At 37.8% G+C, this 18,761-nt stretch overlaps 1 protein-coding gene across 12 annotated transcripts in view; it reads right to left on the bottom strand.

The window, feature by feature from the left end:
* Positions 1 to 18,761, bottom strand: part of HERC1 (HECT and RLD domain containing E3 ubiquitin protein ligase family member 1) — a 118,334-nt gene that overhangs the window by 58,865 nt on the left and 40,708 nt on the right. For 11 of the 12 annotated variants that reach the window (XM_075100026.1, XM_075100025.1, XM_075100024.1 and 8 more), the window contains exons 12-25: positions 18,463 to 18,628; positions 17,776 to 17,901; positions 16,140 to 16,361; positions 14,760 to 14,912; positions 14,446 to 14,578; positions 13,848 to 14,039; positions 12,427 to 12,648; positions 11,377 to 11,550; positions 9,410 to 9,524; positions 9,195 to 9,315; positions 7,224 to 7,395; positions 3,511 to 3,817; positions 2,029 to 2,149; positions 1,695 to 1,746 (exon numbers count right to left, since the gene is read on the bottom strand). In XM_075100026.1, coding sequence (XP_074956127.1) covers positions 1,695 to 1,746; positions 2,029 to 2,149; positions 3,511 to 3,817; positions 7,224 to 7,395; positions 9,195 to 9,315; positions 9,410 to 9,524; positions 11,377 to 11,550; positions 12,427 to 12,648; positions 13,848 to 14,039; positions 14,446 to 14,578; positions 14,760 to 14,912; positions 16,140 to 16,361; positions 17,776 to 17,901; positions 18,463 to 18,628 — 2,276 coding nt within the window. The remainder of the gene's footprint in view (positions 1 to 1,694; positions 1,747 to 2,028; positions 2,150 to 3,510; positions 3,818 to 7,223; positions 7,396 to 9,194; positions 9,316 to 9,409; positions 9,525 to 11,376; positions 11,551 to 12,426; positions 12,649 to 13,847; positions 14,040 to 14,445; positions 14,579 to 14,759; positions 14,913 to 16,139; positions 16,362 to 17,775; positions 17,902 to 18,462; positions 18,629 to 18,761) is intronic. The other variant, XM_075100032.1, reaches the window with a different exon arrangement.

The raw sequence follows: 18,761 nt of genomic DNA, 5'->3' as shown, positions 1-18,761 counted from the left end.
ACCTTTGTAGATCTTTTCCTGACCTAGATCTAAGTATCAGGAATGTTTCCCTGTAAATGCACCCTGCATTCACTGGATGAGTCTGGTATTGGGTATCAACCAAAACTGTCATAAATATAATTCAGCACAAGTACAAAAGTTTTAATTATTGTATGCTAACTAACTTCCAGTTCTCAAAACCAGACAAAATAAGTACCTTGGGACAGCAAAATAAGTTCTCCAGTACCAGAAAACAGGTATCAGTACATGCTATCAGTGTTCAGTTTGCAAATGAGCTATTTGAGCTTCTTTAGGTTCTGGCTAAATTAACTGTATTTACCCCTGTTTCTCCTCAGTGTTACACACCTGGTGCAGAACATTCTTCTGTAATAAAAAGCTTCTATAGACTGGTTCGTTGATAAAGTCTGTTATTGCATTATTCCTTATTACCTGGAGCCCGTGACCAAAACCACCTCATCAGTATAACCAACAGTTCAAGAACCGTAATCCATAAGATACACTGTATCTCAGATCTAACCCAAGATGATTTCATGGATTACTTTTAGGCTATAAAGGAAAGTGAGTGCAGAGTTCAGTGTCAGATTCATGGCAAAGCTAAGAATGGTGGCTTCAAAGAATACACTGCAGATAAGAATGCTGACAGAGGCTATCAGATCTTCTAACACTGAGAATGCCAACAAACATCCTGCTGTCACAGTATGAACAGCTCTAGTAAACTTCTTTACTTGCTCAACTGTTTCAATTGATTATCCATCTGCAGCTAATTCTTTTCCACCTTGTTTACAAATTGAAGTGTAATGAGCATTGCCACTGATAGTTTGCTTTATAATTCCAAAAGACTTCAAATCGCAAGCAACCTCTCAATTCTCTGCTTAATAACAAAGGCTATTGAAGTAGAAAACTCTTACACTACCTAACAATATTAAGGCTTCTGTAATTAAAGCATATCATAACCCAAGCTAATTTCTGTTAACCCTCTTCCCAAGATTTTTACAGATACAACAGACATAGGTCATGATTCTAGCAGACACTCTGCATCATCCAGAGTGGTGGGATTTTTGGTCTCTCTGTAAACAAACATTCTTCGCTCCCTCCGCTACCTTCTGTGAAGAAGCTCATTGAGGTTCCCCTGAATGAAGCAGCAAGAAAACGCAGTAAAAAGCTAAAAATCTGATTTATATTGGAGTAACAAAAGAAGCGGTTGCTTGGTTCTGTAGGTGTGCTGGCATTGAAAGGATGCAAATATTGAAGCAGTATTTTCTGGATACGAGTCCTCCATGTTCAAGCACATTTTATGTTAAAAGTTCATTGTTAGTACACAAGTAACGTATTCCACTTAATACTGAACTTCTCTGCCAATTTTTCCTTCCTAAAGTTACTCGAGTGAAAACAGAAAGTTCCTAATTCACTTGACCTCTCAGAAATCCTCACTTGCTTCATAAGAACATTGCAATTCTAGAAACTAGAATAGTTATAACCTAGGAAATACTACAACCAAGCCACAAAGCAACAGAACTTAGCACAACAAACAACAGGTAAGAATTATTGTATATGTATTTAAACTCAGTATTTATACTCAGTTTTAACATCCTGATTTCCGTTATGTACTGTATTTAATTGCAAACACATTTTAACTTAAGAAAAACTAACATATTTTTCAGGTCAATATTCAGTAGGTAAACAATAAAACTTACCCCTCTTTCTGTGTGATGATGCCAGATCCAAATCAACATTTCGTCTTCCACTCTAGATTAAAAGATCAGTAAAAGCCTCATTTCTTTAGGTGAACTTGAACTTAGGTGGTGCATAATATTTGAGTATTTAAACTGCAGGCTTCACCCACAAACGTGAGAAAATTAACAGCTATAATAATTTCAATTGATTTTGTACCACCATTACTTTCTCTTAACAATGGTGGTTATTAGAAGAGATCTCTACACTGAAACACAGTGCTAAACAAATGTTTAAGATGTAATTCCCACCTAAATATTTTTACAATTTCTAAATATATAATGCTAATTTACTTACCAGTGAATAACCTTCCTCGTCTGATTCCGGCTGAGATAAATCAGATTCACTTCTTGACTTAATCAGTCTGTAGTTTGAGTTTGCATGGGTTGAGCGACTTTCTGCAGTAAGACTTTCACTCCTGCTTCAGGTGCACACACATGCATGCATGCACACACACAGAGAGTGAGAGAGAGAAACAAAATACTGGTATTAGGCAAAAGTAAGATTTGACAGTAAAATTTAGCAGGTACCACAGTTTTATTTGGGAGCAAACTCTCACAGAACATCACAAGACCACACCAAAGAGCAGAAAAGTAGTCTGATCGCTTCAATTATTATGCTTACAAAGGGTATTAGTAAACTTTGTCACTTCTTAACACCCTTACTGGTCAACTGAACAAATGGCAACCTCAAATGACTGATCATTCAAGTGCCTTGGTAAGTATTACATAAAGTATATAGAAATTCTGCTGAGCTAAGAGGACAAGAAAACAGAGACAGAGTAAGTGGGTGAAAAAGCACTGAACTTATTAAAAACCCACCCATAAAATGCATCCTAAAGTTGATATGCTAGAGATGAAAGCCACTTTGATAATGACAGAGGCAGCCACCCATGCTTTAGGGACTAGATTTCCAAAAAGAGGCAAAAAGAATAAAAGGGTACTGAATATATATAATCTCCTTTTGAACTCTCCATCAATATCTTAATTTAAAATATCAGGGCAGAGTTTCTGCACACTAGAAGCTTAAAGTAGACTCAGGAGTTCACTGGTAGCACCAGCTACCCAATTCCTGTGTTATATTCTAATACACACACACACAAAGACCTCTAGAATAAAAGTTTAAATGGGTCAAGTTTAGAATAAAACTGTGTTACCAAGAACACCTCGGGTTATGAAAACTAAAATACATTATGTAGTACTTAAATAGTGTAAGTTACACACTTCTCCAATTCAGTGAGCTGTCTGGCTTTATTTTGTTATCCTATACCTAACAAAATAGTCTTACACATGCCAATAAAAATCGATCATGAATGACACCTTTTTCATAACAGGCTTTGAAATTTTTGCTTTTAAACATATCCTACAGACTTTTTTCGGACACTACTGTATAGGACATTGGAAAAGTTCAAGAAAATACAAACATGGTTATAAAACAATCCAAGCACATAAAGACATCTCAGGAAAAAGAATTAATTTTTCCAATTACCTCAGATTATTTGTACACCTGATGATCTGCGCTTCATTACTATCTATCACTAAGCCCAACTTTGGAAAGTAAATATGGTCCACATAGAATAAAACTCTTGTTACAGCTTAGTTAATGTGGACAAGGAAAATTGAGAAAAATCACTATTCTCAACAAAAACGTAACACTGCTCTGGGCAAAATCTTCTTCAAAAAAAATTCTAAGAATCCTCAGAGGAAAACTGAGGTTATTTTATCAATTATCAAGGAAGAAGAGATGAGTTAACTATAGTTAAGAGTCAGCAAACCCCACCTTGTCATGAGTCCAATCCCCTCAGGAGTAGTAGAGGGAAGTTGCTGTAACTGTCCATCCTCCCTTCGTTTCTGGAGCTCCTCGATAACAGGGCTTACTCCTAAGATCAACAAGGCACATCTGTGGATCACAGAGTTGCATGCAGCAGTATACACATCTTGACCTTCCGTAAGATCAGTACTGATTCTTCGTTCCTGCTGAGACTGAGGAGGTGGATCATCAAGTCTAGTCCCTGTCCCAGCGTTCATCCTATCTCGATCCCGACTGCGAGCTACTTCACGGGCTGATAGGAAACATTGAAATATTTCTGTAATGTGCAACACAAAAAGAAGGTCTTAACTCCTAGACAAAGCTACACATAATGAAATATTCATCTACATCTTGGGCCAAAAACTGCCCGCTACAAAGAACAATGAATATTTTTCCAACAGTAAAAGAATACATTAGTAATACAAAGCTATAAAAGAAGTAATGCAAACAGGTTAAACAAAGCATTTACACATTTCAAGTTTAAAATAAAGACAACAATACTAGTTGACAGAACACTACACATTCTTTCGATGTCTTACTGCAACCTAACTCCTGTTTGGATAGCATCGAAGAGAAAGAGATGATTTCATGTTTGCCTTTTAGCAGACATATATAAAGTAATGCTTCTATAAATCTTTATTCCAGACACCAGCATATCTGTAATTCAATACCAAAACAGTTTGAGGCTTTTATTAGCTTTGGTCAGTACAATAAAGATCCTATCAAAATTCTTCACCTTCACTTTGCTTAATTCTGATGTTGTCTTAGGTGCCAGATCCTTCTAAAGAAGCTGTGTGAGAGACCACATCATCTGTCCAAAGACCTAAAGCTCTCGACTTAATCATTTTAGTTTTAAAGATGAAGATCCCCTTTGGAATGGCAAAGGTAAACCCAAACACTTCCTTCATTGATAGTTAGAAGCAGCAAGGCATCAAGGATGCAAACTGAACTCTGCATGTCAGGATCAGCTTCCCTTAGGATCTCCAGTAAAAGAGTCATCGTCTTCCTATATATTCACGCATGTAACACTACTGTCTGTCTGGATATTTCTGGATACATTTCCTTTATTGTACCTAGAATCCACGTCCAGGTAGAACTTGAGAACACTGGGCATTTGTCCAGGATAACTGCATATCAAGCAGTAAAAGCATATTCCATCTACTGAACAGGTAACAAACACATGTACACCTTCTAGTATATAAATTACTACAGGAGCTTGACCCCTACAAATCAACGGGCCCTGACGACATCCACCCAAGGGTGTTGAGAGAGCTGGCTGACATCATCGCAAGGCCACTCTCCATAAGCTTCGAGAAATCATGGAGAACAGGGGATGTCCCAGAGGACTGGAGGAAGGCAAATGTTACCCCTATCTACAATAAAGGCTCAAGGGAGGATCCGGGTAACTACAGGCCCATCAGCCTTACTTCAATCCCTGGGAAAGTTATGGAACGAATCCTCCTGGGGGCCCTCACAAGTCAAATGAAGCACATGATTGGGCAAAGCCAACATGGCTTCACTAAGGGCAGATCGTGCTTGACAAACCCGGTGGCCTTCTATGACAAAGTGACTTGCCTGGTTGACATGGGGCAGGCAGTGGACATTGTCTACCTGGACTTCTCCAACGCTTCTGATACGGTCCCCCACAGCCTCCTTCTGGAGAAATTAATGTGTTATGGCCTAGACAAGTAGTCTGTGCAGTGGGTGGAGAACTGGCTGACAGGCCTCACCCAAAGGGTGGTGATAAATAGCTCCTTCTCCACGTGGCAACCTGTCTTTAGTGGAGTCCCCAGGGATCAATATTGGGCCCAATGTTATTCAATATCTTTATAAGTGATCTGGGTAACAGGATCAAGTGTAGCCTGATGAAGTGTGCTGATGACACCAAGTTGAGTGGGGAAGTAGACACTCCAGAAGGGAGAGCTGATCTGCAGGAAGACCTGGATAGGCTGAAGGAGTAGGCCAGCAAGAATCTTATGAGGTTTAGCAAGGAGAAGTGTACGGTCATGCACCTGGGAAAACATAATCTGGGAGTGCAGCACAGACTGGGATCCACCTGGCTGGAGAGCAGCTCTGTGGAAAGGGACCTGGGGGTCCTGGTGGACAGAAAGCTCAACATGAGTGAACAGTGTGCTGCTGCAGCCAAGAAGGCCAACAGGATGCTGGGTTGCATTGAAAAGGGCATCACCAGCAGAGACAAAGAAGTCATTATCCCACTCTACTCGGTGCTTGTCAGGCCACACCTGGAGTACTGTGCACAATTCTGGTCCCCACTATACAAAAAGGATGTGGACAGGCTGGAAGGGGTCCAGAGAAGGGCCACCAAGATGATCAAACGACTGGGAAGCCTGCCACGTGAGGATAGGCTGGGAGAGCTGGGTTTGTTCAGCCTTGAGAAAAGGACGCTTAGAGGGAATCTCCTCACCATGTACCAGTACTTCAGGGGTAGCTACAAAGAAGATGGAGACTCCCTTTTTACGCAGAGTCACATGGAGAGGACAAGGGGGAATGGACACAAGTTGCTCTTGGGGAGATTCCGATTGGACATGAGAGGAAAATTTTTCACAGTGAGGACCGTCAACCACTGGAATAATCTCCCCAGGGGAGTGGTTGACTCGGCCATGTTGGAGATCTTCAAGAGTCGTCTGGACAGGGTGCTGGGCCATCTTGTCTAGACTGTGCTGTTCCTAGAAAGGTTGGAGTAGTTGATCCCTGAGGTCCCTTCCAATCTGTCATTTTGTGATATAAACAACTGTGAGAAAAACAGTGATGACAGCAGAGGCTGGAAAAGGTTAAGCCTTCTAACAGTATCTGGAGGAACAATATTTGGAAAAGAAAAAAAAACATTATGTATCTACGAAAAAAATTTCAAGTGAGCCAATTTCATTTTTAAAGCTACATACATTCTACAGTAACTTTCTATTATATTGTTAGGCTAATGACAGAAAAAAAACAACTGAGTGTTGACTGTATGTTGCTTCACTAAAATGGGAAAAATTAAGTATCAGCTACCCCATTGAGCCTGATTACAGGACCAAGTCAATATATCAAGTCTTTGAAGTATACCTTTTTCAAGCTATCTTCTGAAGAAACAAGTTTTCTAGAAAACCCGTGACAAAGATTGCAAATAGTGTTACTAATGACAAACTTTGACTAAAACCTCCACGTTTTCAATAGATTCAAGATGAGATATTAAAAGATAAAGTGAATTCCAACTCAGTCAGCCCACTGTTACAACAGCAGGTTTGTCTCCAAACTTCAGAATAACATTACCCTTCAAAGCTTATTACATACAAGAAGAACACATACAAACACAGCAAAAATTCTATATATAAATACTGACGAAAACTCAGAGATGTATTGAACAGAAGTTTAGAGAAAACAATATGAAACCTATTAGTCTCGTAGACAGCACATAAAAGACGTGTTGGTATATGTCAGATGCCCTGAGAATTGTCCATAAAGGCAGGCCACTTGCCCAGTATTCACATTCCCTTGTGTCAAAACACTTTTCTGACCCAATAAAAACACTACACAATTTTATAAAAATACACTCCTCACAGTGTTTATCCAGGCAAATATTTCATAATCTTCTAAATATTTTCACCATTTTCCCTTCAAGAGAAAAATATATTGTCCTTCCAAAGCACATTACATTATTGACACATGTAACTAGTACTTACTACCAGCTGTCATAACTTCATGTTCTCTTTCCTCCTCTTCATCTTCTTGTTCTGGGTGTCCTTCTTCTCTGTCACGTTCTGCCTGCTCCTCCATTTCCGCTTCTTCATCAATTGTACGAGTAAAAGAATGTTCTTGAGTATCAACATCAGCAGATTCTTGGTTATCTAACATCTTGATTAAAAAAACCATATATACAGTTAAATTAATCCTCACTAAAATGAAAGATGAACATAAAGGACATAGGTATTTAATAAGTTATCTTCCTATCAAGAAGATACTTTTGATACTCTGTGAAATAAACAACAAAGACAGCTGTTTACATTCAAGGCTTTAAATACATAAGTTAGAAAATTTAATTTTCCTTTAATAACTGTTACTCAGATTATTTGCAGAAAAACTTCTTGTAATGCTTGCATAGACTCTACACTCAGACTTTGACATTTTGGCATCAAAGCCTTTAGCAACCACATGCTATTGTCTCATAAAATTTTCTCCCTTTAAAAAGGACATGAATATGATAAAACATACTTTGCTGGATATGATTTTGTTAAAGTGACACCAAATATGCTCCCATTTTTATTATTAATGGTGCTGAATTTGCAGTTCTTTTCCTCCCTTTTATTTTGATGAAATTAAACAGATGCACACCCCAAGGTTAGCGTATGATATGCACAAGAATAGTAATAGTTTTAGGCTTTGAATTTAAAAAATTATTTTGATTGAGTTGATGTATTTGGGTTTATGCTTTCCTTCAATTTGAGGATAAAAGTGCTGATCACCACAGTACTTACTACCTAACAGACAATTTTTAATGTAGGAAACAGATGTAGACAATCTGAAGACAGCAAAGCTTTAAATATAAAACATACAGTTACATTAGTGGTTTTGGAATACATTAGAAGGTAATTAATCCTACAATTCTTAGGACATACACATCCCACTGGCACAAGTCATCTGCCTTCTCATGGCAGTCTTCCTTTCTGAAAAAACAGAAGGTCTTGGTAGCAGCAGACCATAGTCACCATTTTTCTGATGCCTCTTATTTGCTCTCCTCATTCTATCATTAAGCCTGTGCACACTATGCATATGCAAACCAGCTATTTTTTTCCCCAAGAGTATTAAATCTGAGATCTCCCTGAAGCAACAAATCTACTGCATACATTTAATTTGCTGTATTGCATCTGCACAATAAGCTTGAGGATTTCTGGGAGTAGTTGAACTTACTGCACACACACAGTACACAGCACCTGATTGTGAGCATACACAACAGCTATAACATGAAGCAACACATTTATTATGCGTATGCTCGGTAAGCCAGAGAACCACCAAGATTAAGGTATGCATACTGTCCTGTGTACACACACCACATCCAATGCTTTCAGAAGCACTGAATCTCTTGTAAATATGTTAGGGCATGAGAAAGGAAGGGGCAAAGACACATATCCCCTTAATATTAATTAAAAGGAGGAAACAGTAGCTGTAAAATAATGTTAAGAGTGAAATGAGAATCTGGCCAGGGAAGAAGGAAAAAGGGTGGAGTAAGGCAGGGAACGGGAAGAGAGACGTACAGAGAGGGACAGAGATCAGAGGCCCAGATAACCAAGTTGGTTTCAGGAATGGCAGCCAGACTAAGCTGTGGCCTGTTCAACATAGCTAAGCAATCTGCAGCTAAGTTGAAAGCTTCTGTGGTATATCAAACTAGTGCTATGTTTACAGTTAAAAGCAGGCTTCAGGCTATGCTTGAGTCAAATATTGTCAATCAGTCATTTGTTTCAATTGATTTAATACCGCATGTACTACAGTTTTATGGACTCCTAATTATACATTGCCCATTTTCATTTGAAAATTCCTGGAAGTTCTTCAACAAGGTAGAACAAAAATACAAGCAACATATATGAAACTAACATTATGTAATATTTTCTTAATACACAGTAAAGCCTGAAGAACTGAAGAGAGATTTACAATCTTACCCATCTGTCTCTTGAGGATGATCTAGTCTGAATAAGCTCCATGTTCTTGCAGGCAAGCAAGCGACTCCGAACTTTATATACACAACGGTATACTTCTGCCAAGGCTTTGCCAGGCTGGTACCTACAAAAAAAGAGACCCAAAAGAGAAAAACATCATACAAACTTTCTTTTAAAAACTGAAGTTGAACTTTTAAAAGCATCTTTAAGTTACTTGCCTGCTCTCACCACAAGCTTGACTAAGTAAACTTGTATGTTTCAGAAGAGCTGCCAGAACAAATCTGGACACAGCATCTAGGAGTGATTCATTACTTAAAGTTGCAGTATCCCAATCTGAAAATAGAAAGGATTCATCAAAATTGGCTGCTGTTTCCAACAAATATATTTTCAATGACATGATGAAAAAAAAATCTTCACCCATTTAAATCTTTCAATCTAGAAATAGTTTTAATGCTTAATAAGTTTAGCATCAATAACTTACAAATACATTGCTTCAGACAAATGTGTTTTGATCTGCTCAAGGTACTTGAGTCTAACAATTGGCCAAGGGCAAGCACACAAACTGCCACCAGAGACTCAAAGAGCTGTACTTTGGGTGCAACTCTCTTGCAATCAAGGATACTGAACTGAAGCTCTTCTCTTTACTGAGCCACTGATTTACATGGAACTTATTTAGAAACACACCATATTTGAGACTTTCTGCTCTTTTACATGTGATTGAGTCCACATTCAAGAATTATTTCACTTATGATTAAAAACCCTTATGTCCAGATGGAAATCCAACTATTAACACAAGCACAAGCTTCACTGCTAATACTACCAAGAGACATTTTCAGGTCTCAAAATTAAGGTTCATCCAGCATTGTCAGAAACTGACTTTTTAATTTTGAAATTATTTTTCCCCACCTTAAAAAGAACCATTACGAAAATAACATTGTTCTACTATTTGAACAGGCTGCCCAGGGAAGTGGTTGAGTCACCATCCCCGGAGGTAGCTAAAAGATGTGTAGATGTGGTGTTTAGGGACATGGTCTAGTGGTGGACTTGGCAGTGCTAGGTTAACGGTTAGACTTCATGATCTTAAAAGGTCTTTTCTAACCTAAATGATTCCGTGATTCTGTGATTCCACTGTAAAATAACCTAACTGCCAAGCAAACCTCCACAAGGCACCATAATTTTTTATGGGGGTAAAAAATATTAGTGTCCCACTTTGTTACAGGTATCTTCATAGCTTTTTTCAATGAAATATTATCTATGAATACTTGCAGGCTGCTGGAGAAATCACAAAAACTTACCTGGCCACATAAAGATTAGTCTTACATGCCTGCTCCTCAGCAAGTTCCGTTACACTGCATCTGACACTATGTTAACTGACACCATACAACTTTCAGTCAGCTTGCATTGTGAACAGAGCAGAACCACATAAATTCCTAACACACCCAATTCCATAACCAAAATAATACATATTAGCCCATTGATCTCAGATTTTGCAAACAGACAACCAACATTTTTTACTGGAATTCCGCAACAGAATTCCCTATGTTGATCTCAACAGGCACACAGTACCATTTCCTGTCTTCCTCATCTGGCCTAGCTTGGCCAGAGCTACCAAAAATTATCTCTGGATCCAACAGAGAGTTACAGGACAGCCTCACTGTTTAGTGGATCTCATTAAAAGGAGACCTGGGGAAGCCTGAGCAGGAACCCAGATTTTAGGCAATAACCATGAAAAACCATTAATACTATAAGGCCAACCTCCCAAAGACTTGAAAAACAAAATATTTAGTCCCATTCCTAGCATATTTTGCAAGTTACTTTGCCTTCCCTGATCTCATCCCCATCATTTTTCTTTTCAACTCTGAGTTTCACCCTGCTCTAATAGGAAAACAGAAACACCAACCACTGAGTAAGCAAACAAGAGTCTCTTTTTTCCAGTTTGGAGGGAAAGAGAGTATTGAGCTAAATGTTGCCAAACACTGGAATCGATGTCAAAAATATGTAACAGAAAAAGCAAAAGACAGACCATGGAACACGGCAATGAATTAAGTTTATCATGTTGCTGAAAGAAAATATCCAAAATGTTGCCAAAGAAAATATCAGATTCTGCTAGGCATGTAGTTGAAGCATGTGGTATGCTTTTAACACACACACACACACACGTACACATATATTTTCAACATCTTACCTTTACTAACAGCATAGTCTTGCATACTGATCCAGAGGCTTCTTGCTGGCTCTTTTGTACAACCCAAGGCCAAATCAACATAGACAGAAATCTCAGGTCTCAGTTTATAATCAAACGGCTTCTGTTCCTCATTTCCAGATAGGGCCACTTCTAATAAGGAGCTCATGCATTTGTCTAATAGAAGGGAAATACTTAAGAAGTTAAACTCCACAAATTTTGAGGTTTACATGCATCTATCTAAAAGCATATGAAACAGCTTTCACTCTCTACTTCATTAAAAAAAAAAATTGAGACACCTCATTGCCCGACTACAAACTCACATTAGATAAGGAATAAAGTGACAATGTTACAATTTACGTAAAACATGAAGATTTAGAAGCAGTACCGAACTCTGCTTCAACCGCATAGTTCTGTATCATTAATTCTGCCTGAACTATATGGCCATACGCTTGCAACTGTTGTATCTTCAGACACGGACCCATTTCAAAATAACCTCTCTTGTAAATAAGTCAGTAGAAGGAGATGTGAACTAAGAGGAACAGTCCACGGAAAAGCAGAATCAAGTGCATTACTCAGATAGGAATCAGTGACTAGAGATACTAATGTTTAGTCCTGTTAACACTTCTGGTAGATCAGAAGGATTGAAGTTTGTTGTTAATAGTATTATTTCTAATTAATAAAAATTCCACTTTGTAAGTAGAATACAATTTAAGATAATCTTTTTCAGCAATAAATATGAACAATGAAGCCCCTGGTGTGTCTGTTAAAAGCTGAGCACCTAGGAGTAAAACATTTAAAATCAACTCAGTGAAGCCTGTGTTACTTCTTTCACCGAGAAATTGGCAGATATTTTTCTTCTGCATGCATTTACAAAACACTTTGTAAACAACAGCGATTAAGTACCCATTTTCCAACTTTTTGTATTACTAAGTAAATAGCCAAAAATGCTGAAAGACAAATCCTAAGTACAAAGACTTATTCAAACATCATACAAAATTTCAAAACTGAACACAAATATTTACAATTAGACACTTGCATTTAACAGCTTACCTAAATGAGGAATATCCATTTCCACTCCATCACTGAAAAGTGGAGTTTTCAACCAATAGGCTGTATCTTGTTCCTCAGGGGACACTGGAGGTCCTTGAAGCATGCCACCAAGACACCGCCCAATAAGCAAAGCTACAGTTCTCTCTAGATCAACAAGCCATACCCAAGACTGGGCAGGCTGTGGTAAGGGCACTCCAGCAGGATCAATTAATTCAGGTCCACCTAAACGCATTAGCAATGAATTGTCAAGTTAGTCACTGTTGCCTAGATGTTAAAAACAATTCCAAAATTAGTAAAATTAATGGCAGATCTTGTTAATATTTCCCAGTTAACAGCAGATTTGCCCCTTAATCAACAACCTGCAAACGGACGAAACAGCCGTTCATACAAATAGATAGCTTAACATTATATCTTCAGCAGCAGGAGAGGCTATCACCATTCACGGTACAACTGTTCATTCTCAATGAAGTAAAGGCTCTTTTAAACTCTGCCCAAGCACCTATTTTGTCCAATACATATTTCTTTGCATTCTGATAAATACATATAGATAAACGATACACTTACGAACTGGAACAGCCCTTAATAAAACCAGAAAACTTTGCCAAAAATATTAATAAAAAATTCAATGGACGGCAAACAAGTATAGCACCTCCTACCACAAATTTTGATTGCTTTACCTCTATTTTTATATTTCTATTTCATTGACACCAAGACTATCTGGTGGCACTTGTTTAGGAATTTAGCAGGTAATTCACGATTCTACGTTAAAATACTATTACACCATGAAATGGAAAGCAAAAGTAAAATTTGGGCATGAAAGTAAACAGATCATGACAAAATTATCTATTAGCTGTGTCAGGGGAAGCACAGGTTGGACATTAGGAAAAGCTTCTTCATTGAGAGGGTGGTCAGTCACTGGAACGGGCTTGCCAGGAATGTGGTCATGGCACCAAGCCTGCCAGAGTTCAAGGAGCGTCTGGACAATGCTCTTAGTGATATGGTTTTGTTTTAGGCAGTCCTGCGAGGCGCGGGGAGTTGGGACTCAACGATCCTTATGGGTTCCTTCCAACTTGAGAAGTTCTATGATTCTAAAATCAGTGTTTCTTTTACAAGTAAAGAATGGTATTTTAATGTATTACAAGCTTAGTATTTTCAGTTCAATATATATTTCCCATACTGCTCTTGGATTCCCACCCAAATCAGTATGTATTCTGGGTTGACAGAATAAAGAAGTTTGCCTGCAGCTCAAAATATTCACAGCAAGGATGTTAATATATTTAAGAATTTGAAAAGGAGATATAGCAAGACACTTAGCTTAAAAAAAGCACACCATCTTTAAAGGGAAAGTTAAACTTCCACTACAAAAAGGTGACATGCCATTCTTTATTTTTCAGATTAAAAGTGTTATTTATTACACTTACCATGAAGTGGCCACTGTAATTCTTGATCTTCTAAAAGGGCTGCAGCAGGCAACAGTCTATTAAGACAATCTAAAGGTGGCAACAGATCCAGCAGGTAACTCAACAAAGGCCGAGCTACTGATACAGGCAGTAACAATAATGAGTTGACAATCTGAGAAAGCATACTACCAGCAGCCGATACATAAATTACATCTACAGAGGAAAAAAAAAAAAAGAAAAAAAAAACCACCAAACTATAATTCAGAATACAATTATATTCCAAGCACAATTTAACAAGTCAGAAAGAACTGCGTATAAGTATCCCAGCTGTCTCAAAATGTTTCAACTGTACATGTTGAACTGGGGGGTTTGTTTAATAATTATTAATCCATTCATTATTTTACTTCTACACTTTCCTGTATACAAAATGTTATATCGAAAACATGAAACAGATGTTGTCCTGGGGTGGACTCTTAATCTCCTCCATTGGGGGAGACTTGGAATGTCTACTTTATGCAGATATAGGGAAAATAAGGTATTTTATTATTCAGATCTAAACAAACAAGAACTGCCTTAAGCTTATGGTGCCACCATTACTGATTTTTCAAGGAACATTTACCTCTCAGTTTTTCCCCAACACTACCATTCCAAGAGCTTTCCTTAAGCAGTGTTGCAGAACGGGAATAGATATCTGTAGCATGAGGCAATAAAAGCTGAAGGTGTTTGTGAAGCAGTGCCACACTGCTGGAATTCTAGAAGGAAACAAACAACGAAACAGAAGAATAATTCTGTAAATGTATTTAAGGTGTTCATTATTTAAATCTCTTTAGCTTTCACCTACACAGAAGATCTCCTCAGCAATCTTACAACATTCTGGCACTCATGCATACTGAATTAATTCCCCCCCCCAATGATAAAAATAAGGACACGCACCTCACTAACACTGTTGATATGACAATAAGCCAGCAACTGTTTCTGCAGCGAACATAAAAGCTCATGAAGATGAGCAGGCTGGCTGTTTTCTGATGATGATGTACCCAGTAAAAATTTATCACTGTTTTTTTCCAGTTCTCCAAAGGCTTGGTCCTAGTAAGACAAAAAGGGGGAAAAGAGAGCAATTAACTCTGTCTTCAAATGCTGTAACACTTCATTATCACCTTAAAAATAAACTCTTTTACCTTTACCTTGCGCACCTGAGATTATCAAAGGAATTGGGTAATGTCAAGTGGATCACAGGATAACCAAACTTGAAACTACAATCGTTTAGAATGTCACTATAGCAATTGTGATAGCTGTCAGGCGAACATTTCTATTATAAAAAGGGTATTTTCAGATGCAGAAATATTTTTCATTCAACTCACCAAGGATAACTGGATGAAAAAGCTCACTCCCCACCCTGACCCACAAATCACAACACGTTAAAGTAAGTAATAACCCTTCAAAATTTATTGCAGGCTGATACATAAAATGTTTCAGATTAGAATCCTTCGTTGCATTATCTAGCATGGCAATAAAAGGAGCAGATGGTAGATTGCTGCTTGACTTTCTTCTGAATTCTACCGAAAAAACTGAGTTAGTTTCAGGTAGAAAATTCGAAGTAGATAGCTCAATCTAGATGGCTGGTGGAGGTTTAGAGAAAAGAACAAAAAACTACCAGCCCTCACCCTCAGGAGACCGGGATACTATGCCAGAGAAGTAAAAGCATCTGATTTCTTTCCACTGTTACATTTAGGCTAGTTGAATAAAAAGGTGAGGGTATTACTTGCTTTTACATTCCCCTAAACTGTTCATCAGCCTCTACTGCTATGCAGCTAAGAACAACAATCTGTTTGACACACTATGTAGAGTAAGATGGCTGACCTGTACTTGCTGAACTATTATAAGGTAGTTATCCTAGTGAGGTTAATTAAACAGATTGACATTTCTGGTGTCTGCCTATGTTCCTCTGGTGGCAGAAATTATACTGACAAAAAGGGTTCTACACAATCTACTTACATAATGTGTTACATTCTTCCAAAATATTTTGAAACCAAAGTAAGAGCAATAAAATACTTTAGTCTGATATGAAACCATCTACATTTACATAAGCCAAGTTAAACAATAAATACCACTATAACAACATTAGATCCATAATGTTAGAGATGATTTAACTTATTTTAGTCCACTTCAGGACAAATACAAAGGGCAATGGTACTTTAGATAAACAAAAAGCACCATTTTCTGAAAGTGGGGAAAAACAACTAACCCTTCTATAGTATTCAAAAGTCATTACCATTTTGAAAATAAATAAATAAATCCAAGGCCTATACATACTGTATAAAATCCCAAATTTCTTAGAAGAGTCTTCATTAAGATTTCAGCTAGATGAGTATCCGGATGACTGCTCTGGACAGCATACGTTTGATCAGAGATATTTCCATAGCTGATACATAATGAGGAAGTTTCTGTGGCATCAGATGGTGAGCTATAGCCAAGCAGGGAAGCTACATGGGTGTGATCCTGCAAGCTTGTCAGAATAATATCCAATTGCATTCTCTACGGAAAAATGTTTAGACATAAGGAACACTCTTTGTTAACGAAGATAAAATAATAAGCTAACAAGGAAAAAAAGTATCAGGCATAGTTACACGATAAAAATACTCTAATGAAACGTGAAAATAAGCTGGAGGACTTTACCAAAAAAATCCAGTTTTTTCTAAAGATTTGTAGAATTGGAGAACAGATAAATATACTGAATTATATGATCATACCTAGTAAAAATCTGAGATTAAGAGAGAGATTAGACATTGGACCAAATCCTTTCTCCAGTTTGTTCTAGTTATCTGATTTATTTTTTTTTTTTGGGGGTGGGGGGGGTGGGGGGGGGGGGGTGGTTGGCGGTGTGGTTGGGGGCAAGAGCAATTATTCTAATCTACACATAGGAAAAAGGAATAGGGTAAAAGCAGGACAAGAATACATTAGACCAAGGGAGGTGGCAGACAGGGTAAAAAGCAGGGCAAACATATGTTAGACCAAGGGAGGGGGCAGATGCAGAGTAACGCCATCAGTTTCAGTATTGTTTCCCAGTGTTGCCTGTTAGGATTCCTGAAAATCCTAAACTTGCTCCACAGTAGCAATTGTCAGTGGTTTTAGTCTGAACTGATACTAGTGTTCAGAAATCTTTAGAAAATTAGAATCAGAAGATTCTTCTTCATAGTTTCAGTCAGTGTAAACCAGTCTATTCCACAGTTTATAAAACAAAGGATTTGACCAGGATCCTACGTGTACAGAACTGAATAATAGTTTCTCTCATTTTTTAACCTAGGACTACTGCTGAAGCCTCAGTTCCTACTTCCCTCAAGGAGAGGAACAGATGTTCCTTGAACTTCTTTCCTTCCATTTGTAGGATACTGGGCAAGTGTCTTAACCTGCATTAATTCCTGTTCTTTACATCCAGGAAAGAAAAAGGCAAAAAGGAATATTCCAGTCATCTTTGCAAAGTAGGGTAAAATGAGGAAAAGCATTATACAAGTATTCTTCCCAGAAAACAGTTAATCTTGTGTTACCAAGACTTGTTAAATCAGGCTAGTATTCAAAAATATCTAACCTTCAAACTTGTCTAGTTACTCTAACACAATTACTAACCTTTCTGTCGTCAAGCTTCACTTGAGAAAACATGTAGTGCTCCTTACTTCACTAGATTCTCATTTAGCCAGGCTACCAGTTTTTTTAAGTTGGGTTTTGCACTGGATCTCACCAATAACATGCCTACACTCTGCAAACGAGGCTCACCTTACTGTGCCAAATGTTCTGGCAAATAAAAAAAAAAACAACCGGCCCACAAAAACAAAACAAAAAAACCCACAAAAACAGAAACAAAAAAACAAACAAACGTAAAAACACAAACAAAATCAAACAAACCCAACCTACAACTGCTTTCAAAGCACATCATATTTTTACTTGCCCTTACCTGTCCTTTTGATAAACTTTCCCATCTATCAGGACCTTGGGGTAGAAGAGAATGTAGCAATTCCATTCTCTCTCGCAATGGTGGAAGTAGCATAGTTGCTCCTACTGACAGAGTTTCGATTACGACCTAAAATTAGAGTACAGAAAATACTTTTTTCAGTGGCAGGGGGAAGTACATGATAGATCCAAAACATCCACTTAATTTTATTTAACATCAGAATTCTATCACACAATAGCACATTAATCTTTTATCCTGTGATTCAAAGATATGCTGTCCACTGAAGGAGTGAAACGAGACCAACATATTGCCAAAATAACAAAAAAAATTTTTTAAGTTGCTATTTCCTGTAAGACTGCCATCTTAGGAGAAGTTACTCAAGTAAGTTAGTTACTCAATCCACATCACCACCATTTCAGGCTCATTATTACAAGCAATAATAATTAAAACGTCACCAAATAAAAGCAGCTTTTTGAAATTCTCATGCAAACACCCTCTCCCTGTTTCACACTGTAAAACAGCGATGGTGATTAAATATTTTAACTTTAATGAGTAAAACCGGTAAATCAGAATCATGTTCATCAGGTTGCCAAGTTCAGGAAGTCAGAGAAATCTCTAACTACAACATCACAGAAGGAAAGAAGAGAGGGTAGTAGAATTTTCACATGTAAACAAAAAAGCATTACTTACTTCCTGAATTTCGTCAGGGACAGAAGAGTCCATCAGTCTAAACAACAAATTTCGAAGAGGACCAGCTTGCTGGCCAAGAATACTAGTAGCTACACCTCCAGCCAGTGCAAGTGCCAGATGATTAGAAAGCAGCTTCAAACACAATTTGAGAAAATTGTGGTGCTCCCTGTAAAAAAAAAAAAATCCCTGTTAGTCTCTCCGATTATTAGCCTTACTCCCTTTCAACTTATTTGTGCACAAGGCTTTTAACTCTCATTTGATTTTGTATACAAGAAAGATAAGTAAATTAACTGGCACTT

The sequence above is a fragment of the Phalacrocorax aristotelis genome, chromosome 7 (genome assembly GCF_949628215.1).
Source record: "Phalacrocorax aristotelis chromosome 7, bGulAri2.1, whole genome shotgun sequence".
Lineage (NCBI taxonomy): Eukaryota > Metazoa > Chordata > Aves > Suliformes > Phalacrocoracidae > Phalacrocorax > Phalacrocorax aristotelis.
This window is presented reverse-complemented; position numbering and strand designations above follow the sequence as displayed.